Source organism: Eptatretus burgeri, chromosome 12 (genome assembly GCF_056783735.1).
Source record: "Eptatretus burgeri isolate ZD-2024b chromosome 12, Ebu_testis_v1, whole genome shotgun sequence".
In the NCBI taxonomy this organism is placed as follows: Eukaryota; Metazoa; Chordata; class Myxini; order Myxiniformes; family Myxinidae; genus Eptatretus; species Eptatretus burgeri.
In genome coordinates, this window is record NC_140972.1 from 50,573,491 (window position 1) to 50,598,896 (window position 25,406).

The 25,406-nt window shown below is 36.9% G+C and overlaps 1 protein-coding gene across 3 annotated transcripts in view; it reads left to right on the forward strand.

Moving 5' to 3' along the window:
* LOC147015593 (dual oxidase 1-like) overlaps positions 1-25,406 on the forward strand; it is a 187,301-nt gene that overhangs the window by 28,966 nt on the left and 132,929 nt on the right. For all 3 annotated transcript variants that reach the window (XM_085850495.1, XM_085850493.1, XM_085850494.1), the window contains exon 10: positions 22,619-22,715. In XM_085850495.1, coding sequence (XP_085706621.1) covers positions 22,619-22,715 — 97 coding nt within the window. The remainder of the gene's footprint in view (positions 1-22,618; positions 22,716-25,406) is intronic.

A 25,406-nucleotide genomic window follows, 5' to 3' on the forward strand; every position in this document is an offset into this window, starting at 1 on the left:
ACACACATAAGGGGTCATATTAAATAATGAAAATGAGAAATCCCTTTCCGTTCCTTCATTTAGCTGAGGCAATGTGCTCGGACCGTGTCATCGTTGCACGGTAACTGCACCCCCCAAAAAATGGCGCCGAGCAATTCGTGAGGCAATAATCGACGTCAGAGCCTCCGAACCACGGTGTAGCTCCTTCATCGACCATGCTTCCCGACTACAGAATGGTGGTGCTCCATTCAGAGATACACTCGAGGCTTCGAGGTCCGTCTCTCAAGACCAACCAAGAGTCATTGGCCAGCGTCTTGCTCAGCACGTGGCCAATTTGTCTCAGTACGAATACGAGATTCACGCAGCTATTTTGTCGTGCCAAGAAGAGAGCAAAGCGAGATCCTCCGACCCAGTCACGTTCCTCTCATAACGACAAATGCAATCTCGCTCTTCTTCATGTGTCAAAGGAAAGCCAGCCAAAATGCCCTGCTCTTTCGACCGCTGATCCTGTCTCTCTCGCTTCTGTCTCGCTTCAAGCCTTCGTCTCCGACCGTGTCTGTCTCCTCCTGTAACAACCCGCCTCCCCATTCTCTTGCCGAGACACTTCTGGTTTTTCTGGTCGCCTCCATCACACTGAACTCCACTCGTGCGTTTGCTTCTCGCTTGAGCTGCTCCCCCGTCCTCTGACTAACGTGGCCTCTTTTCCACTGTTCCTCCTCCGACTCACATCACGCTGATCAATCATCAGCTTCGTGGGTGTGACTTTTCCCACCATCACCTTTGGAGGTGGGGCTTCTTGCCGACTTGGTCATGTTATAAAAATGCAATTCTTCCATTGCTCGTTTGTCATACAAAAAACATAGGGAAAAGTGACAGGGGGAAATTACATACGAGGGAAATTAGCCTTAATCCCTATCTAATTAACACCGCACCCCCCCCCCCCCCCGTGTGGTGACGAGTAACACTTAAGCTCACAGTTTCCCTACTTTGTTTACATCAAGATGTCTCCGACACGTCCACGGGCCAAGCAACTCGATACGATCCTATCTTTCCAATTACATTCCTCCATCGACCCCACAAACATGACAATATTTCCAATACATTACTTATTGGAACGTATAAATTATGTTTATGTTATTAACTCGCAAATACAACCTGTTGCTTCACTGCCGTTAGTTAAGGGGGCGGGGATGGGGAGAGGAGTGATGGAAGGGATAGAGGAAGGAGAGAGGAGGAAGGGGGGAGTGGATGGAGGGGAGGTGGAGAAAGAGGAAGAATGAGGGAGAGGGAAGGGAGGGGGAGCAAGAGGGGAGGGCGGAGGAGTGGGGGAGCTCGATGGAGGGGGAGATAGGAGGGAGGAAGTGGGGAGGGGGTTTGGGGTGAGGTAAGTCTGATAGGAGTGGTTCTCGATTTGCATTTGGCAGTGGGACTTGTGGAGAAGGGAAGGTAGTACAGGATTGAATGAAATGGGTATGTTAAAATCGCACACGGAGACTGCCGGGAGATGTCCATGGGGCTGGAGGGGGGGGGGGTGATTGGCAGGAGGTAAGCATGAGGAGAGTTGTAGGAAAGGCAGTGTGAGGGGAAGGGAAAGCAGCATAAGGAGAAGGGAAGGTAAGCCAGTGAGAGGGGAAGGGAAGGCATCGTGATAGTTCAGGGAAGGGGAAGGGAATGGTGATAAAATGCTCCCACTCCACTCCACTGGGACCATACTCTGTGCAGAGCGTTGGTGCTGCCGAAGCAGTCTCCTTGGCTATTGGGCACAATCCTGGACGGGTCGCCACTCCGACACAGGATACCAGCATGCTGGCACTCATTTTGCCGACCTCGGAAGGATGACAGGCAGAGTCAACCCCACCTGGTATTAATTCAACAGCCGAGTGGGATTTGAACTCAGGATACTCGGATCCTAAGCCCACCACCCTAACCATTAAGCCAACACCAGGCATAAATGCTCCCAAACAGCAGCATTTTCTTTTTAACCGCCAGGTTCGATATATTACCAGGCAGGAGCATTCAAAACCCATGCTATCTACCTGGCAAAGGCCGAGCCTGCATGTATGCTCACACATGCAGCGACCTTTGCACCCCTCCAGTCGGCCCATTCCAAATCTGATTTGTACATGCTACATGATCGGGAAGTAGTTTTAAATTCAAAGTAAAACGGTCAATCCTTAAAAGTCCTCTTCATAGAGGGGGGGTCAGAGAGCAGGGGGAAAGGAGAGAGAAGGATATGGGTGGGAGGGAGGGGGTAGAGAGAGAGAGGAAGAGAGGCAGTGAGAGTGGAGGGAGGATTCAGGCAGATGTCACGCAGTTTAATGTCCATCGAGACACGGCACACACATTGATGAATCACTCTGCCTGTGAAACACAAGGATGACAGTTTATAGCTGGGTTGGGATGTGAACTCGGGCTAAACAGATTAGAGCGAGCGTGCGTACCTCTCGGCTATTCTTCGTGATGTGGTGAATCGTTGCTTTGTTACAACCGAAAACCTTTTTTACTCATTCTAATCATGTAGTTCATTTTGTCTTCCTAAGTCCGTAGATCTCCCCATTGTCGTGGTATTGCCAGCGAAGATTGAAGAGCGTTGTATAAGTGGCTCAGCACTTAAGCAAGCACTCCAACGAAACGGTTGAAGAAACTTTAAAAAACTAAAGATTTCATTTTGAATAGACATCCATCTACGCCAAAGTGATGGGTCATATAAATGAAAGAAGATCGTACAAAAAGGGGGAAAAAGGCGGGGCACGAACCACTCGCTCAGGATGGCGGGGCACGAACCACTCGTTCAGGAATTGCGGGGCACAAACCACTCGTTCAGGATGGCGGGGCACGAACTACTCGTTCAGGATAGTAGGGTAAGAATACTGATTCTGGCTCACTTTTCCCCATGTAAATGAATGGGGGATTTTCAGCGATTCATATTTTTTTTCCCTAAAAATAAACCCCCCTTTTTATCCCAAGGTATATTTATTTGTCTCCCCTTTTAACTTGGAGGTTGAACCTCATTGAATTGAACACCTGGGGGTTGAACAGCTCACTCATTGAACCTATAAAGATTTGTTCATTCTCAAATTCCTTCAATAGTTTAATTTTCTTTGCACAATAATCCCCATCTAAAATATTGACAAACAAAACATTTGAATCTTTATATTTTTGAAGATACCCCTTTTGTGCCATTACGAAATGATAAACTTCTCTTAATGCTCTCCTCTGACCACCTCCTGAGCCACAGGTTATTTTTTGTTAAGCCCCGCCCACTTTTCTTTAAGCCCCGCCCACTTTTGTTAAGCCCCGCCCACTTTCCACAAGGTATTCAATAAGCTCCGCCCACTTTTCATAAGGTATTTTTTCTAAGCCACGCCCACTTTTCCTAAGCCCCGCCCACTTTTGCTAAGCTCCGCCCACTTTTCATGAGGTATTTTTCTAAGCCACGCCCACTTTTCCTAAGCCCCGCCCACTTTTGCTAAGCTCCGCCCACTTTTCATAAGGTATTTTTTCCTAAGCCACGCCCACTTTTCCTAAGCTCCGCCTACTTTTGCTAAGCCCCGCCCACTCTTACATCATTTCCAGTTCATCTCTGACTCACAAAGAAATCACTAGAAAATTACAGGATGTTATGGTTTTGAAAAATTTCCCAATGAAGGCTTGCCTAGGCTTGCCCAGGGAATTTCCAAAGGAAACCACACCCACCAGTCTTTCTCTATAAAAGCTTCAAACCCAGGCTCCATTTTAAACATTTGTTTTTGCTGGCAATGGTGTGCTGTGTGCTTGTCTCGAACTCTCTGTCTTGTATGGAACTAAACCTTCAAGTTGATGAACTGGATTCAAACCTCTTATCTATTGAGGTAAGATTTTTTATTTTCCTATTTTCAAACTTTGATTGAAGCATACTCATTTAATAATTAAATAACTTAATTAATACATTATTATTTTCTCTCACAGGAAATTGTGTCTGAAATACGAAATGAAAATACTGCTTTTGCTACAACTTGGGGGGAAATTGTTGGCTTGGTTGAAGACCTTATGAGCGACCAAGACCTTGAGTGGGATGACTTTGGTGTTCCTTGGAACTCTCTGTCTTGTATGGAACTAAACCTTCAAGTTGATGAACTGGATTCAAACCTCTTATCTATTGAGGTAAGATTTTTTATTTTCCTATTTTCAAACTTTGATTGAAGCATACTCATTTAATAATTAAATAACTTAATTAATACATTATTATTTTCTCTCACAGGAAATTGTGTCTGAAATACGAAATGAAAATACTGCTTTTGCTACAACTTGGGGTGAAATTGTTGGCTTGGTTGAAGACCTTATGAGCGACCAAGACCCACAGAACGAGTTCGTCCTTGATGACCCAACCAAAGAGTTATACCTTGGAGACCAGCAAAATCCTGAAAAAGAGTTTTACAGCAATCGTACTCATTGTGAGTTATCAAGACAATACCCACTGAACAAGTTATACCTTGATGAGCCAGAATACAAGTTTTACCTTGGAGACTCACAAATTTTGAAAAAATCAGTAAATGAGTTCTGCCTTGATGGTTTAAATAACTACCTTGGAGACTCAGGAAAAGGGTTCTGCCAAGATGGTTCTAAATATGGGGCCTACCTTGGAGACTCACAAATTTTGAAAAAATCAGTAAATGAGTTCTGCCTTGATGGTTTAAATAACTACCTTGGAGACTCAGGAAAAGGGTTCTGCCAAGATGGTTCTAAATATGGGGCCTACCTTGGAGACTCACAAATTTTGAAAAAATCAGTAAATGAGTTCTGCCTTGATGGTTTAAATAACTACCTTGGAGACTTAGGAAAAGGGTTCTGCCAAGATGGTTCTAAATATGGGTCCTACCTTGGAGACTCACAAATTTTGAAAAAATCAGTAAATGAGTTATCCTTAAGAGACTTTGTAAGTTGGTTTTACTTTGAATACTTGAAATGTGGGTTCTGGATTGATAACTCACAATGTGATACATATCTTGGAAACTCAACGGGAATGTGGTTATACCTTGAAGACTTGGAAAGTTGGGTTTATGTTGGACACTTGAAACTTTTTTGGGGGCTTTTATTTATTTATTTATTTATTTATTATTATTATTATTTTATTTATTTATATTTTGGAGACTTTTGGAGTTGCTATCACTCTTTAGGATCTAAACCTATCGATGTAGTTCTTTGTCGGATGGTGCTTGATGGGAGCAAGATCAAGAAAGTTCTGGGAAGAAAGTGCAGGCTTACTCCCCCTTTTTACGTCATCAAACCTGAAAGCCTTAAAAGACAGAATTGGAAGAAGAAAAAAACGTAAAAATATATATATATAGGTGGAAATCTCATTTTGAAAAAGACATTGTGTTGGGCGAGGATTGAGTTGGGGTTGAGATTTTGAATGTGAGGGTTGGGGTTGAGATTTTGAATGTGAGGGTTGGGACACACACACACATACACATCAACAAACAAAAGTTAAGCCTTGACTATTCAGTTGAGGATTCTGTGTTTGGGGTTCACAGATCTAAGAACGTCCCCCTTGACACACATTATATACTGTTATACACCTCGGACTTGGCCCTCGAGTGTCCACAACGGTGTATAGTAGGAGGGAGTGAAGCGCCAACCTATTGCTCCCATTACACACACACACACAAACAAAAGTTAAACCTTGACTATTCAGTTGAGGATTCTGTGTTTGGGGTTCACAGATCTAAGAACGTCCCCCTTGACACACATTATATACTGTAATACACCTCGGACTTGTCCCTCTAGTGTCCACAAAGGTGTATTATCTGCTTAGTTTTGTCTTTTGTAATTCCTGTGAATAAAATGAACCTAAAATCTCTTCCCCTTCCAAATCATATATTTTATAAGTCCAAGGAACTGTATCTATTACATCAACAATTTTAAAAAGTTCTTTCGTCCATCGTTCAGTAAAACCCTTTTCAAAATGAGATTTCCACCTATATATTCTTACGATATCACCAACTTTGAACTTAGGTTTTCTGACATTAATCTCTTTTTCATATTTTAATTTTGTAAATGTTTCTGATGGCTTCATATTCGTTGACGTGTGAATCGTGTCATTATACTTATCCACAATATCCTGAATAAAAGATAACCATTGTTGTGAACCGAGTTGTGTGAATTTTTTATATAGTCTCTCTTTTAAGGTACGATTAAAACGTTCAACAACAACTGCCTTCCCTTCATTAAAGGTACTGTATAATGTAATACTGTTATTTTTTAGAAAATTCATAAATGTCTTGTTATAAAACTCTCTACCCTCATCAGTCCACAATTTCTTAGGTTTTCTCTTACTTTTATTAAATATCTGTTGAAAAGCTAACATAAGAGTATTACCTGTTTTGTTTTTTAAAGGGACAACCCACGCATATCTACTCCTCAAATCATTAACGGTTAAAGCATACTTGTACCCCTTATCATTATTGAGTTCAATCAAATCAGCAGACCAGATATAATCAACTTCCTTGGAATAAACTTTCCTTCTCTGAAACTTTGTGAATATTGGTTTATGTAATTCATCAGCTAATTGCTCTTCAGTCTTAATGGCATCATTAGAGCCTATAAGTTTTTGAATTTCCAAGTCCAAGTTTCAATTTAGCACTAATCATCTTCTTCACGATGAACCTATCAACTTTTTCTCTCAAGGTTGGATTTTGTATCAGAGACAAATTATACAACATTTCTCTATCGGCTTCATGCTTTTCTTCCAACGTTGTGGTATTCCCATAATCAATATCGTGTCTCATGCACACTTCATCAACTCTATTGATTGGTTTACTCCAGGATTTAGGATTGTCTGCCTCATCTAATCTTTTATCTAAGTTTGTGCCTGGACCACAGAAAGAATAACCTGGAAGATGTAATTCCCCTGGTATTCCAGTAGTTGTAAATTTACTTCCTGATAAAAACTTTTGTATATCTCCTCTGAGTTTGTGTTTGGAGATAAATTGATTTTTTTTTGAACCACACACCGAACATATACCTTTTTGTATAACCCTGTTATTTTTACTTTTAATATATGAAATATTTTTAGTATTAGTTTTCTTTTTACATTTGAGACAATAACTCATTTATTTATGAGAAAAATTTCTGCAGAGTGCAAAAACCTTTTTAGTTTCCAACATGCACATTTGAATCTTAATTTTTAAAACATAAAGAATCCTTAGAAATGCCTTCACTCTCTCCTCCATTTATTTAAGAAAAAACTTGAATTAAAATACATGTCTTCTCGATGTCGATAGTCTTGTCGAAAGTATTGCAAATAGACTTTTTAATTCCTTGTATTCCTCCCTGGTGAAATAAGTTAATTTCTTTAATACCTCTATTCTTTTTTGAATCTCACTGGTTTCCATATTTTGATATTTATTCATTCTCTCTCTTTCCTCCCTCTCTCTATTCTCTCTTTCCTCCTTCTCCTTTTCCTCCTCTTCCCTCTCTTCTTCAACTCCTTCCTCATCCCTTACTATACTTGAATCGTTTACACCCCATAGAATATTATACATATATTCATCAGGATTTCTTGTTATTCCTGTATCCAAAATAATTTTTTTACAACAGGAAACCAATAAAATTTCTTTTGAATTTCTAAAAGAGCCTTACCTTTTCTTAACCTTATAATTTTTTCATTATTTAACATTCTAATTAAATCTAAAGTTGTCGGTTTATCAACATCAGCATAATGCCAATCTTTTATTGAAAATACCTCATTCTTATGTTGTAGAACATATTTATTAAAATACCGAATACCCTTTTCTTGAAGGTATGCTTGGACACAGAAATGATAATTTTCTTGAAGCCTTCTTGCTGTCATTTATGTATTAGAAATATATGTTAGAATAATATTATGGCACGAAACACCTCCCCATCTTCCCATAGTTAAATCATTTTGTATTTCCTTACTTATTATATATAATCCTGTTTTTTCTGTTTTCATGAGATAAACAAGGGCAAAACCATTATTATATTTACCCTTATTAAATTCTTTTATTTGTTGTTTACTAATCGTGGCTCCACAAAACTCATTCTCGATACCAAGTGGATAATATTCTTCCTTACGAGACTGATTTAATTGTTCCAGGTCTTCGAGGTTAATTTTAAATGACCAATTATACCCTAAATCATTCATATCATACCCCCATTGTTCTATTCTCATACAAACGATACGCCCTTCTTTATAAAAATTTATTTTAATTCGAACTGTGAATTCTGTATGACCTGGAGATAATATCAACACTTCTGTATCTTTAGAATACACAGCCGTTTTATTTAAGTATATATATTGTGATAAATCGCTTAATCTCACCGTCATTCGCGTCAGTCGGGCTTGGATAATTTTTTAATTTATAAGCATTTTTCATGTTAATATTTTTGTTTATATTATATTTATGTCGTTCAGCCTGTGCCTTTGTGTAATAATTTGATAAATCAATATCCAGTTCTTGAGATACACCAAAGATAGAACCATCTTTACCAACATAAGTCATTTATATTAGATTAAAAATAATATCATAAAATTTTTTATTTTTGTTGAGTTGAAATAACACATATAGACATAATTGACCACAACACTTGGAATTTAATTCTTGGACTTGAAATGTTTGATAAACACCATTCTGTAAGAATTTTATGACTTCAACAGGTGGTGGAAGACCAAAACTATCAAAATAATATTTGTCTTGACTATTAAAAATACAAACCCAATGAGAACCGTTCCCATCATTATCTTCTAAGTTCATAATAATATTCTTTGTATGTTTCGACACATTTGTTAATTCATCTCTCATACAAATAACCACATTATGAATTTTTAATTTCTTACAATATTTGACAAGTTGTAAATTTGATGTTGTATTCTTTCCAAATTCTTTCAACCACTCATCAATGCTCATTTATTTATTAGAAAGATATAATCCATTACCTCTTTTCGTTAATTTTACACCTGCTTGTGCTATAGAAGAAAGCATATCTCCAACTAACAATCTCGCTTTATCAGGCAGACCTTCAAGTTTTTCAGCAAAATCTACAATTACACCACTTCCACTAATTTGTTTCTCCAACTCTTTGTTATGTCTTTCCAATTCTTTTTGAGCCTGGAGTTGAGCCTTCCTTTCGTTGGCAGTTTTGACCGCTGTTGAAATACCACCCGTCAATGCTCCAACCGCACTTAAACCAGCAAATAAAGGAATTAGAAATGGGAGAAATCCTCCACTCGTCTCTCTTATTGAATATTTTTTCAACATTGGTTTTGTCATTTTAATTTTAAGTGAGCCAGTGTCATTCAAGATTTTAACCTGTTCTCTTGTGAGCAAAACATCAATTCTTACTGCTCCTTTTCTCTGAATTGTATTAACGTTAATCGTACAAGGCTTTTGATTTTGAACACAAGATGATAGTTTATGAAGATTGATTTGATTAACATATACCCCAGTTGGTACTTTGCCACTCATTTATTTAACAAAAAAATTATGTGAGACTAATCATCACACCATTATCTGTATTAATCTGCAATTCTGTTTCTTCCAAAAGCAAACAATATGTATCAACTTCTTCACTCTCTCCTCTTTCAATGTATAGGGAAGTATCCACTCGATTAGACTTTATAGTTTCTTTTTGAGCGCTCAGGTCAAACGTATAGATTGTATACAAACTTTTAAATGCTGTCATATCCAAAATAGGTTCTTTATTTCCATTACTTTCACACACCTTTTGGTAAGACTTGTATGCTTCAGCAAAATCATTTTTTCCCAATTAATTTCCAATCTATCTCGTGGATAAAATGTTCCATCTAGAGAAACGCGAAGTTGTTTCACCTTAGCATTATCACTCAATGCATTATTCTTATCAGTCGCAGTATCACCATCTGGCTTTTTAAAAATCATCCACAGATATCGTGGCTTTCCTTCCAGAACACCCAAATTCCACGTGTAAGTAGTTTGATTGAGTTTAACGTGTTGACATCTTCTTTTGAGGTATGATACACTGAGTGGATTCTTTGAGTTAAGTCTTCGATTCAACATCTCTTCTGTTTTAAGATTAGGAGTATATTCACTGATATACCAACTCATCTCCTCAATTACAAATTTATTCTGATCACTAAAAGCATTACCAACACCAAAAAGCAATCTATTTTCATTATCATTCCTTTGTAGTTGAAATCTAATTTTAAGACCATACAGAACTTTATCATAATCACAAAATCCAAATATACCTTTAAGAGGAACTGCCACAGTAAAACTATTTTCTGCTTTTGTATCATCATTATACATTCCTTTCCTTTGAATATATCCAGGGTCTGTGTTTGTTCCCGTTGACATATCAGGAATAAAACCTTCGACAGACCCCTTTCCCATTCTATCACTGAATGTATAGAGTGTAAATTTCATCATTTCAGATACAGCAGAGACATAATCAACCGCTTCAACTTCTTGTGTTCCAATATACAATCGCACACTATCAAACATTTTCCAGAAGAAATCATTTACAAGTGTAGCGTTTGTGTTATTCCCAGCCTTAGTGAATTTAAATTTACACAACAAGAAACTTTCGGAGAGATTCAAATAGGTTTGTTGATTATTTATTTCAAAACTTTTTGTACCATTTGTATTCCAGTCTGTTCCAGTTATTGCATTTACCTTGAAGTAATCTTCTTTTTAGTGGAGTTTGAGATAATAATAGTATCATCCAAATCATAGATACTATCAATTGCTTCCATACTTGTATTTATTTAGGAAAAAAGATGTTAAAACTTTTGAAACCCTGATCCAAGTATTTGAATTATTTTCTGTCGTTCTTGGGGGACAACTGAGTTTTACCTTTCTTAATTTCTTTTATTGCTTGTAATTTATGAGATTCTTTCTGAGCATCTTTTATACTCTTTACAGCACCTGCTACATTTCCCACAGCAGAAGCAGTTGAACCAATTAGGTCTTTATGTTTAAGAATAGTTGAACCAATACCCATGAGAGTATCAATTATCCCATCTCCTCTAAATTGATGTCCAACACCCCTTTGTCTCTTAGGTTTATAGTATCCTCTACCAAGATACATACCTTCACCCTTGTAGTACGGGGAAAGGAACATCCCATCCCCTGTAATTATTTTATATTTTCCCAACTCGTGCTTCCTCACAATAACCATCGTATTTATTTATTGAAAAACTTCACGTAGGTGAATTCTGATGGATATAACTTCTCCATTAAAAGAAATCACACGATTATCTTGGTCGGTTATCCTAAAATTTACTCTGTGTATGGTTTTTCCTGACACAGGTAGATAAACCAAATTTTTAGGCTCCATATTGAATTTATAACCAATTGGGGTTGAGTATGCGCTGAATGAAAATATTGTATTTGTTTTTAATCCATCATTATAAGCACCATCAATCAAATCACAGTGAATTAACACCGAATTTATTCCTGAGGATATTTGAATGACATTATCACTGTAAAACGTCCCATTAGTTTCAATCTTTTTTGAGGAGAAACCTAATAACTCTCTAAATGAATTATCAATTGTGAAATCAACCTTGTAGTTATTTTTAACTTTAATCGTTGATTTTGAAGTATGTTTTTGAATGTTTATAACAATATTTTTGGTTCATCACCCTGTTCTTTCATAAGACGAGCAATTTCGGAAGATATTTGAGAAATCTCGTATGCTCCGGTGAGACTGTTATCGTTTTGTATCCACTTCCCGGATTATAACTAAACTTGTCATTTTTCTCGGTTATATTAAATAAGGTATTATAAGTCTCCATGGACAATAAAGATGCCTCATATTCTTTTGTTGTGTCAAGTTGTAGTGGGTATGGGAATGAAGATGTGTGGTCGCTTGTTGTGAAATTAAAACTCAGGATTGTGCTTCTCATCTTATTTAATATGAGATAAAATGTCTTTATATTGAGATTTATTAATTATTTTCATGTTCATCAACTGGTCTAAAATGGCTGATGCTTCATTAAAACAATTGTTATTTCCAGCCTTCTTACTGCCGAACAACAATAACAGTCTATTAACTAATTGCGATGGGTCATTTGGAAGAAAACTAATACCTGAACCAAGGATACTTAAAGCCTGAATAATGTGTTTCTCCTTCTCATTCTTCCTACTTTTACCAGAAAGAATAACCTTATAATTTAGAGTGTTCAGCAAATCAATATATACTCTATCATCATTATTTTCCATATCCAATGGTTTATCAATATACTTTGATTCATCCCTCACAGTTGAACCTTGCCTTCCATCTTTTGTGAGAAGAAACATTAATCTCGGAGTTAGTTTAACAGGGGTTGAGCAGAACTTAAGAACTTTAATTCATCATTAAATATCAATACCTTTTCTTGAACAAGATGAAATATTGCTGGTTGTTCTGTTGGAATGAGTCCTGCTTTGGTTTTTGAATCTGCTGAATATTCATTGTTTTGAACAGCATTCACAATATAATCAGGGGTTGATTAATCTCTTCCAGTTGTTGAAATAAACCTTCATCATGTTCTAATTCTCCAATATGCTCTAATTCTTCCTCCGTCATTTGACTGAAATCTTTTAACATTTGAAGCTTTCTAGGAGTATATTCTACTGTGGGAACTGTGGAAACATCTTTCATTTTTTCTTGGGAAGTTTTTAAAAGTGGTTTAAAAAATTTCTCTTGTTTTTTTCAAATGCTTCTTCGCCCGTTAGTTTCTGTCTGCGTTTCTTCTTTATGTCTTCCTGTTGTTTTACAACTTTTGAAACCAACTCTTGATGTTCCTTAAATCTTCTTGCTCTTTCTTTTGTATCCATTTATTTATTGTAAAATATCATTTAATGAATTGTAAAGATCAACAGGGAAATTTTCCTTTTCTTCATCATTCAAGTAGATGTGTTCAAATAAATCCTTTTCTTTAAATATTTCATCAAATTCTTTATTAACATTAATGCGAGTTGTAATTTCTTCTTCACTAATCCTTGCATCTCTGCTTTTCATACGTTTGTGTTGAGTTTCTTCATCAACATCAAAACCGAATGATAAAATCTTCACTCCGCTCAGATATTTAATAATTTGTCTCGTTCCTTCTGGATTAGTTTCTAATATCCCAACACCACCAGATTTTAGTTTCTTTAACTCACTCTTACAATGTGAATATTTTGTTGTACCAAGAGAAACCTCCTCAAATATTTGTCCTTCATTCCTCAATCGCATATGTTCCTCCACTGAAATATAGTGATAATCTTCACCTTTTACTTCTCCAGGTCTTATTGCTCTAGTTGTTGTTGATACAATGCGTATCACGGGGTGTTTTTTAAGTAAATTTACAATATTCTCATTTGTACTGCACAAGAACCTTGATTTATGAAAGTTTTTTCCAGAAGCAGATTTACCCACAAGATTTATAATAATAGTTGTCATTTATATATGTAATTGTTTATAAAACAAAAAATATATCCCTTAATATCTCATCTTGTTTCACAACAATATATTTATATTTTTCAGTCGTGTGCTTCATATAATCCTCAAATTTCTTTTTACTACATAATGTAGAACAATTATCTCTCCAAAAATTATTGATATCTATTGAATTTAACTTGAATAAAATAAAAGTATTAGCATTGTTTCTGATGGAACGACGAGGAAGTTGAAAGTACGATTGACTAAGATAAATACAATTACAAGAAGAATGTCTCCCTCTTGTGTAGTAGCTGTCCATTACCGTTTGGTTTCTCTCATTAACACAATCATCAAAGATAACGAGGTTCTTTTTGATTTATCCAAATCTTGGGGAGACGGTATATCATCCGTATTATCACTAAGAATACAAGTTATAAGATTTGATTTCTTTTTACATCTCTGTGTATCACAAAATAGTTGAATTATATCTTCAATGTTATAATCATTTAGGTTTTTTTGACGTTTAAATAAACCTATTATATCTTCTTTTGAAGACCAGCATTAAAACCTTGTGAGAGTAGTTGATACTCTGGTTGAAAACTCGACTTTGTGAAAATTATTAAATTATCATAATCTAAAAAGTTGGGAGTGAGGAGCATTTTTAAAAGTAAGCAGGTTTTTCCACATCCACTTGAACCAACTATGAGACATCTTAATGAATTTGGGAGATTTTTATGGTTGTTAAATTTTATCTTATTTTCCCAAATAGGTAAAAAATCATTCATTTATATATTTGAAAAACAGATTATTTAATTTATTATTGGCTTTTTTAGAAACTCTATATTTTATCCTAAGTTCAGGTTTAATTTCAAGATAATCCATTATTTTATTTATACAATATCTTGTGTTGATATTTCCCTGAAAATTACATCCATGAATAATATACAACAACAATCCTTTGAACATTTCTCTTATACGTTCAGTTTCTTCCCTTGTAAGGAAAGGTGTGTTATCATCCTCATACTTTACATTCATTTCTCTAATCAATCTTGTAAAGTAATTCATTTTTGGTGTAAATCTAAAAGAATTATTTTCCTTTTTATATTTTTTATTATCATTAATTAGAAGATAATCACAGAATATACATTGTTTATAGGCTTTTGACTCTGTGTTTAATCCCCGTCTTTCACACGCAGGACAATTCTCAAATTTGTCATATGGAGAATCAGGAAAGTCTAGCATATTTATAAAGTAAAACTTTACTTAAACTGAAATTCATCTATACTTTCAGTTGTATATTACCATCGATATCGATATACTTTTTTCATTATCAGATTCAACGACAACATTTTTTATATTAAAGGTAATTTTAAAATTATCGTTAACTACTATTGAACGAAATGTCATTTCACCTGATATATTAACATCCTTTATTTCATCAAGATTTACATCTTTAGGGTTGTTGAATAAAATACAAATTTCTCCTTGCATATTACAGATGGTCTTATCTTTTCTTTCTAAAGCTTCATCCATAAGGTTTTTGTTCTTTGATACTTTTTCTTGTTTCATTGCTTTTTCTAGTTTTGAATATATTACTAGAAGGAGAGGAGAAACTTTTGTTAGAGATACTTTAATTGATGTTCTACCAGGTATACTAAAAGCCCTTCCACTGAAGGAAATTGAAGAACTCATATTATTTACCATAATAGTTTTTATCCAATAGTTGTTATATTTATCTTTGTTCAATTTTACATCCTTGACATATTTCTCAGTATCTTTAACAGATGAAGAGATTGATTGAAACTTGTCTTTTGTGTCTTGAAACATTGTATTTATTCAGTGAAAAAGTTGGAGGATAAAATGTTTTTAAGCACAGATTCACCGATAAATTAAACGAAATTTTCATCAAGAAAATTTTAGTTTAAGCAAAGTTTTATTCTATAAATATGGTGAATACAACGTACTGCGATGTTTGTAATCACGAATATAAACATTATAGAAAACACCTCCGAACCAACAAACACACATTTAATCTATTTCATCAAATATCTCCTCTTGAGTTGGAAAGAAAACATTGTGATATCTGTTCAAAGGATGTTTTGAAGAGTAGTTATAATCAACATCTTCAATCACAAAAACACAAGAAAAATGAGTTTAAAGTAAAGGGAGACTATTATATTAAAAACACTGATGAGGCATTTAAAGGGCATATAAAAATAAGGATTTTTCAATTTGGAGAACCCGGTCCATCATCAATAGCTGAATCAATTGAAATAGTGAAACCCGATGTTGAAAAATTTATTAAAAAGACATTAAAAGAAATGAAAACTTTAAAGTTTTATATGGGAGTGAAAATGAATATGAAAAGACAAGATGAAGAACAAACTCCTTATATGAGAACAGATCTTCATTTTATAACATCATTTCAATATTTTTTGAATAGTGGGGTTTATGAAGAACTATCAAGACAAGAGGAGGATGTTGATAATACAGTGGTAGGAAGTGGATTCAATATTAAAAAAATCATCTTTTTAGATATACACATTCTAAAATCAAACCCTCTTAAAGCTTCTTCTTATATTGAATTACCAAAAGAAATAAAACTAAAGAAGGCAGTTGTTAATATTAAGAACAATGATAATAAATGTTTTCTCTGGTCTGTTCTTGCTCACTTACATCCACCAAAATGTAATTCAGAAAGAGTAAAACAATATATGAAATATGAGAATACCTTGGACATTAAAGATTTTAAATTCCCAATGCCATTAACAGATATTCCTAAATTTGAGAAAAAGAATAATCTTTCTATTAATGTATATGGATTAACGGATACAAACAAAGTTCAAATATTAAAAATTTCAAACAACTATAAAAATGAAGAAACACACATTGACCTTTTATATTTTAGTGTTGGAAAGAATTCACATTACACATACATCAATAATTTATCAAGATTAATCTCTTCTCAGGTATTCAGAACAGCAAACAAAATATATCCTTGTAAGCGATGTCTTAATTCATTTCATACAAAAGAACGATTAGAACAACATTCAAAATATTGTAGTAATCATAAATCAGCTGTAATTACAATGCCTAAACCTGGTGAAAAGATTTATTTTGAAGATTATAATAAATCTATCATGCACCCATTTGTGATATACGCTGATTTTGAATGTATCCTTAAAAAGATAAATACTGCTTCTCCTAATCCAAAAGAACCATATACAAATAAATATCAAAAACATATTCCTTGTGGTTTCTGTTATTATATCAAATCATCTGTTGGAGAAAAGTATAACAAACTTGAACATTATCGTGGAAAAAATGCTTCACAAGAGTTTGTAAAACGATTAGAAAAGGATTGTATAAGACTCACTAAATTAATGAAAGAAACAAATGAACCGATGAAATTAACCAAAGAAGAAAAATTAGAATTTAGAATGAACAATATCTGTCATATTTGTGAGGGGGAAATTAAGGAGTCTAAAGTTAGAGACCATTGTCATCTTACTGGTAAATATAGAGGTCCCGCTCATTCCTGTTGTAATCTTAATTATAAATTACCTTCTTTTATTCCAGTCTTTCTTCACAACAGCGCCAACTATGATACACATCTATTTATAAATGAACTTTCAAAAACACCAGGGAATATTTCTGCTATAACAAACACAAGTCAAAAGTATATTTCATTTTCAAAAATGATATTCACAAAACCTATAACTCGTATTAGGTTTTTAGATTCTTACAAGTTTATGGGAACACCACTAGCCTACCTCGCATCAAATCTAAGCTCCACGGACTCTTTTCCAAATCTTAATTCATTCTTTCCAAAAGAGGAAATTCTCACTCAAGAGGAAATTCAGATTAAAGAGAGAATTCAAAGTAAAGAGGAAACTCTAATTAATGAAGAAATTCTAACTGAAGATGAAATTCTAATTATAAAGAAAATTCGAACTAAAGAGGAAATTCAGATTAAAGATGAAATTCTGATTAAAGAAGGAATTCTTACGAGAGAGGAAATTCAAACAAGGAATGAAATTCAAAGTAAAGAGAAAATTCTTACAAGTAAGGGAATTTATCCTTATGATTATATGGATTCATTTATGAGATTTAAAGAAACACAACTTCCTTCAAAAGAAAGTTTCTATAATAACCTTTATGAAGAAGAGATAAGTGATAAGGAATATAAACACGCACAAGAAATATGGAAAATATTTAAGATAAAGAACCTTGGAGAATATCACGATTTATATCTAAAAACAGATGTTTTATTGTTAGCTGATGTGTTTGAAGCTTTTAGATCACTCTGTCATAATAAAAATTGTTATGGATTAGATCCTGCCCACTATTTCACAGCTCCTGGTTTAGCTTGGAGTGCAATGTTGAAAATGACAAAACAAGATATAGATTTAATCAGTGATGTGGATATGCTTTTGATGATTGAGAAGTCCAAGAGAGGTGGAATATCACAAGTATGTTCAAAAGATATGCTAAAGCAAATAATAAATATCTTCCAAATTATGATAGTGAAAAAGATAGTAATTATTTGATGTATTTTGATGCTAATAATTTGTATGGATGGGCAATGTCTCAATCTCTGCCTTATGGTAAATTAGAGTGGGTGGAAGAAAAGGATTATGAAAAGGCTTTGATGAATATTGTTATTTCTTCTCAAGAGGAATTGAATGACGAAGAAGAAGGTTATTATTTTGAAGTTGATTTGAGGTACCCGAGTGATCTTCATAATAAGCATAAAGATCTTCCTTTTGCATGTGAGAAAGAAACTCCAAAGAAAGAATGGTTAAGTGATTATCATAAAAGTTTTAATATTAAAGGCAAATTAACAGAAAAGTTATTAACAACATTCTATGATAAAGAGGGATATGTTTTACATCAGAGAAGCTTAAAACAGTTTTTGAGAGAAGGATTGAGAGTAGCTAAAATTCATAGAGTTTTAAAATTTAAACAAAGTCCTTGGGTGAAAAAGTATATTCAATTTAATACAGATATGAGAGCAAATACAAAAGTAAAATTTGAAGGGGACTTTTATAAATTAATGAATAATGCTGTATTTGGAAAGACTATGGAAAATGTTAGAAACAGACAAAACATTAGATTCGCAACATCTTGGAAAGAAGCTTGAGATTGATAAATAAACCAAGTTTTGAGAGAGAAGAGGTTTTTTCAGAGAACTTTTCTGCAATTCATATGAAAAAGGAAAGTATTGTAATGGATAAACCAATTTATATTGGAACAGCAGTTCTTGATTTATCAAAGATATTGATGTATGATTATTTGTATAATGACTTAAAGAAAGAGTATGGTGAAAATGTTTCATTGTTGTATATGGATACTGATAGTTTTATCCTAGATATAAAAACTGATGATGTTTATGAAGATATGAAGAAAAATATTGGAGTATATGATACAAGTAATTTCAGCAAGAAGAGTGAGTTATTTTCCAAAAAGAATGAAAAGGTTATTGGTAAGTTTAAGGATGAGTTGGGTGGAAAAGTAATGAGTGAGTTTATTGGATTGAGAGCAAAGGCATATGCTTATAAGTATGGTGAACAGATTGATAAGAGGTTAAAGGGAATAAAGAAATATGTAATAAAGAAATCAATAACTTTTAGAAATTATTATAATTGTTTGATGAATAAGAAAGAAGAATATAGGAAAATGAATACAATAAGAAGTTATAAACATAACATATATAGTGAAGAAGTAAATAAAAAGGCATTAGGAGCCTTTGATGATAAGAGATTTATTTTAGATAATGGAATAGATTGTGTTCCATATGGATATTGTATGATAGAGTGTATAAAATAGATTATGTTTTAACGATGGGAAGATGGGTTAGGGTTTTTCAAGGTCTACAACCGCGTTTTTTCACAATATATAAATGGTTAAACCAAGTATTAATCAAACTAAAGAGTGGAGAAAATCTCAGTCTTGGTATATAAATGGAAAACATAATGAATGTGAAAAATATCAAATAAGTCTTATTGAAAAAATAACTAAAACAAAGGTAAATAAAACAAATAAGCGAATTAATTTAAAAACTAGTAAGTTAGAGGATGTAAAGAAAAAATGAATATCCTTGAATGGACTGAAAACTTTGATGGTTATCAATTGAACAATGAAAAAACAATTTACTATAATCTCAAAATGATATGTGGCTCAGGAGGTGGTCAGATGAGAGCATTAAGAGAAGTTTATCATTTCGTAATGGCACAAAAGGGGTATCTTAAAAAATATAAAGATTCAAATGTTTTGTTTGTCAATATTTTAGATGGGGATTATTGTGCAAAGAAAATTAAACTATTGAAGGAATTTGAGAATGAACAAATCTTTATAGGTTCAATGAGTGAGCTGTTCAACCCCCAGGTGTTCAATTCAATGAGGTTCAACCTCCAAGTTAAAAGGGGAGACAAATAAATATACCTTGGGATAAAAAGGGGGGTTTATTTTTAGGGAAAAAAAAAATGAATCGCTGAAAATCCCCCATTCATTTACATGGGGAAAAGTGAGCCAGAATCAGTATTCTTACCCTACTCAGGATGATGGGGCACGATCCACTCGTTCAGGATGGTGGGGCACGAACCACTCGCTCAGGATGTTGCGGACGAACCACTCGCTCAGGATGGCGGGGCACGAACCACTCGTTCAGGATGGCGGGGCACGAACCACTCGCTCAGGATGGAGGGGCACGAACCACTCACTCAGGATGGCGGGGCACGAACCACTCGCTCAGGATGGCGGGGCACGAACCACTCGCTCAGGATGGCGGGGCACGAACCACTCGCTCAGGATGGCGGGGCACGAACCACTCGCTCAGGATGGCGGGGCACGAACCACTCGCTCAGGATGGCGGGGCACAAATCACTCGCTCAGGATGGTGGGGCATGAACCACTCGCTCAGGATGGCGGGGCACGAACCACTCGCTCAGGATGGCGGGGCATGAACCACTCGCTCAGGATGGCGGGGCACGAACCACTCGATCAGGATGGCGGGGCACGAACCACTCGCTCAGGATGGCGGGGCACAAATCACTCGCTCAGGATGGCGGGGCACGAACCACTCGCTCAGGATGGCGGGGCACGAACCACTCGCTCAGGATGGCGGGGCATGAACCACTCGCTCAGGATGGCGGGGCACGAACCACTCGCTCAGGATGGCGGGTTACGAACCACTCGCTCAGGATGGCGGGGCACGAACCACTCGCTCAGGATGGCGGGGCACGAACCACTCGCTCAGGATGGCGGGGCATGAACCACTCGCTCAGGATGGCGGCGTACGAACCACTCGCTCAGGATGGCAGCGGACGAACCACTCGCTCAGGATGGCGGGGCACGAACCACTCGCTCAGGATGGTGGGGCACGAACCACTCTCTCAGGATGGCCGGGCACGAACCACTCGCTCAGGATGGCGGGGCACGAACCACTCGCTCAGGATGGCGGGGCACAAACCCATCACTCAGGATGGCGGGGCACGAACCACTCGCTCAGGATGGCAGGGCACGAACCACTCGCTCACCTCGCTCAGGATGATGGGGCATGAACCACTCGCTCACCTTGCTCAGGATGGCGGGGCAGGAACCACTCGCTCACCTTGCTCAGGATGGCGGGGCACGAACCACTCGCTCACCTCGCTCAGGATGGCGGGGCACGAACCACTCGCTCACCTCGCTCAGGATGGCGGGGCACGAACCACTCGCTCACCTCACTCAGGATGGCAGGGCATGAACCACTCGCTCACCTCGCTCAGGATGGCGGGGCATGAACCACTCACCCAGGATGGCGGGGCACGAACTAGTTGCCCTGAAAGACTTGGCACGGCAAAAGCATCCGTAGTGAGTGAACGATTCACTCAAAATGATGTTGTGCAGTACTGCTGTCAAATGTAGGGCACTCGGCAAGTGGCTGAGGCACTTGAGCAAGCACTCCAATTGAATGGTTGATAAGGAATGGCTGACCACACTGTGGCTGCATACCATATATAATGCCTTTTACTTTAAAGCTGGTCTTCACCGGGCCCACAGCTGTTGAAAAATTGAAAAGAATTTGTTCAAATAATGACTTTATCCACAAAAGAGTTGCTGTTTAACGGAGAACAACCCTGTAAACATCAAAAAGTTTATTTGCACTGAAATAAACATTGCAGATAATCCACCACGTTGCCTGCTCGAATGTGCACGCGTCACGTGGTACATCGGTTCGCGGTCCGCGCAAACGTTATAACTTTATTTTAATTTTTTTTTACCAGATTTGCTTTGATTTCTTGTTGAGCATCTCATGAAACCTCCAAAAAATATCGACACAGATCTGGCAGACGCTATGGATAAGCAGTTCCTCTGGGGGACAGGGCGTGATGTCAAAACAGTGAATGCATTCAATCATTTAGCTCAATGAAGCTGGTTAATTATGGCACATTCCTAAATCTTTTGTTTACTCAATATAATTATCCAAACAGTCGAAAAGGATAAATTTAATGCTTTGTAAATTTCATATTTTCTTGTGTTTTTATATGGAGAAGGAGGGACATAGCCTTGCTTTCTTAAAGTAAATAGGTATTTTAGTTAATTTATTAAACTCGTTATTTCTTTAAATTATCAGATTTCACTCCACATTGCGACACTTATTTAGTCCGGATGATATCCAAATCTCAAAGCCGAAATAATATTTCGATGATATACTTTAATCCATGAGAGTGGATCATGGAAAATTGTATCACATAATGCATTAAATCGCTCCAAGCTCCTAATTTGAAAATTATAGCACATACAAAGGAAAGTGGAAAAAAATAACTTTATCGTTAAGAAATCATTGCAGCCTGTTCCAAGTCAAGGCATGGTTGAGCAGGCTAAAAAACATGGTGGCTTCACACCCCATCGAGGTTACCTTGGATATGCCTTAAGACTCCAAAGACAGTGCTGACCGAGGATGCACCTGATGAAGGACATAATTAAATAAGGCTGTTAATTATCTTCAAAAGGGGTGTTTTAATTAACCCAAACACACAATTTTCATTCTAGCACTTCCTTGGAGTTTTCTTTGTATGCATGCAAAATTTCAGCCTGCGAGTTTTCATGGTTTTTGAGTTATGGAGGAGAAACACTGACACAGTGACGCACACACACACACACACACACACACACACACACACACACACACACACACACACACACACACATTTATTTATATTTATGTGTGTGCACATATCCACATTGTGTTTCTTTATGGCTCCCACAGGGGTTCGTGTCGGGCCATGATGTGGATGAACTACTGCTTGGGATGTGCTCACAAATTGCTGAAAAAGAGGACCATATAATCGTGGAAGATCTTCTCGGTAAGATGCTATTTGAACTGTGTGGGAATTTATATTTTTCAGTACAGTGGGGAAGCAACCGGATATCCATATATACAGTGCCCACAGAAAATCTACACCCCTTTTCAAAATTTTCACTTTTGTTGCCTGATGGTAGCCTAAAATTGAATTGCATTAAATCAGACTTTTTCCACCTTTATTTACATATCATAACCTACAACTTCGAAGTGAAAAACGAATTCAACAAATTTCATAAAATTGATTCAAAACACAAAACCAGAATATCTTGGTTGGATAAGTGTCCACCCCCCTTATAATAGCAATTGTAAATGAGCTCAGGTGTAACCAATCCCCTTCAAAATCACACCAAGTTAATTGGCCTCCACCTGTGTTAAATTGTTGTGCTTCTGATTATTTCAGAATAAAATCAGCTGTTCCTGTAGGTTTTCTCTGCTGGGTAGTGCATTTCATACGAAAGACTCAACCATGTACATCAAGCAGGTTTCAAAAGACGTCTGGGACGTGATTCAGCAGGGTGATGGCTAGCGCTGATTAGATGTTGGTCAAAATCGGTCAAAGGTCAAGGTCCCAGTGAGGTCAAACATTCGATTTTTGATGGTTTGGTACAGAATCCTCGTATAAACTTCTGGTTTGCGTCGCTACCTTCTCTGGAGACAGCTTTTATTAGACAAGGTCAGAGGTCAAGTTGACGATACCAGTCTATGACTGCTTGTTATGTTTGTTGGGTAGAAGATGGAGGAATTTAATAAGAAAGATAGGATTGTATAGAGTTGCTTGGCCCGTGGACATGTCGGAGACATCTCGATTTAAACCAAGTTGGGAAACTGTGCTTGTGTTACCTGTCACCACACGGGGGTGGTGTGTGTTCATTAGATCGGAATTGGAGATAATTCCCCTGTAGGTAATTGCCCCCCTGTGATTTTTCCCTTTGTTTTTGTATTGCAAACCAGCAATGGAAGAATTGCGTTTTTATAACATGACCAAGTCGGCAAGAAGTCCCACCTCCAAAGGTGACGGCGGGCAAAGTCACACCCCCATGGCTGATGACTGATGGGTGTGACGTGAACAGGGAGAAGTGAAGAAGTTGTTGGTTTTGTTGGTTCGGTAGTCAGAGGCCATATTAGTCAGATGAAGAAGAAGTGGCATAGGAGGCAGGCGATCAGAGAGGATGGGGAAGCAGCTCGTCACAAGGAGCGAATGCACGAGTGGAGTTTGTGAGGGAGGCAATCAGAGAAACCAGAGCACGTCTCGGCAAGAGTACGGAGAGAGCGGGATCGGCAAGCGCGGTCGACGAAGAAGTGACGCCGCGGTCTGGGAGCCCTGATGTCGAATATTTCCTCACGAATTGCTCGGCGCCATTTTTTGGGGGCATGGCGACGACGCAGCCCGAGCACATTGCCTCAGCAAAAAGATCGCCTGGACTCAGTTAAGTGAAGGAATGAAAAGGGTTTTCTTATTTTCTTTGCTTTACATGACCCCTTGTCTGTGTGTGTGTCTGTGTCTGTGTCTGTGTCTGTGTGTGTGTCTGTGTGTCTGTGTGTCTGTGTGTGTCTGTGTGTGTCTGTGTGTGTCTGTGTGTGTCTGTGTGTGTCTGTGTGTGTCTGTGTGCGGAGGTGCCTAAAATTAGATTTGGATTACCTCACGTTTGTCTTTCATTATTATAATTTGAATTATTGTCATTGTACATATTTAATTACTGTCATTAAATTATCCATTTAATTTAATTTGCTTGTGTCCGTGCTTCTGTTGTGGGTTGAGTACAACCCGTGTGCCTTCATCATTTACCACCATTCCTTTCGTGTGCGCCATGAACCTTCGAGAATCGTGGCTGTGGGGCTCCAATTGAGAACTGTCTGGCCATCCGTCCAGGTCGGGGCTAAACCCTCGACGCGCCAAAAATATGGTTTCAATGAATTCCCGACATCAGAAAACAAAGGAATCGACATTTTGATGATTGAAATACAGGAACTCGTCGATGCAATATCACAATTTTTTTTACTCACGAATGCTCAGCCAGCTGAGATGGTTACCATAGAAACCAGTGATTTCTGCAAAGCACTCAAGCATTCCAGCTTGTCAACATTCAGATTCTGATTTCACATGGTCTGAATATATAAAATCAGCAAAGATCCCATGTGGGACCTCCACTGTAAGGTTACCTCAAGCTTCCTTGAGACTAAGTGATTAGAATGATTATATGGAAATATATATATATATATATATATATATATATATATATATATATATATATATATATATATATATATATATATGTGTGTGTGTGTGTGTGTGTGTGTGTGTGTGTGTGTGTGTGTGTGTGTGTGTGTGTACACGTAGACTAATAAATGTCAGTGTCTCCTCCATGGCTCCAAAACCATAAAACCGAGCAGCCTGAAACTTTGCATGCAAACAAAGAACACTCCATGTAAGTGCATGACTGAAAATTGGGTGTTTGGGTTAATTAAAACCCCTTTTGCAGATAATTAACGGCCTTATTTAACTATATTCTTTACCAGGCACTTCCTCGGTCACCGCTCTCAATATGGTCTTTTGGCGTATCCCATGTAACCTCGCTGGGGTCTGAAACCACCATGTTTTTTGGCCTGTCCATGCCTGACTTGGAACAAGCCGCAATGATTTCTTCACGATAGGTGTTTATTTTTTCATTTTCCACACTCATATTATTGAATG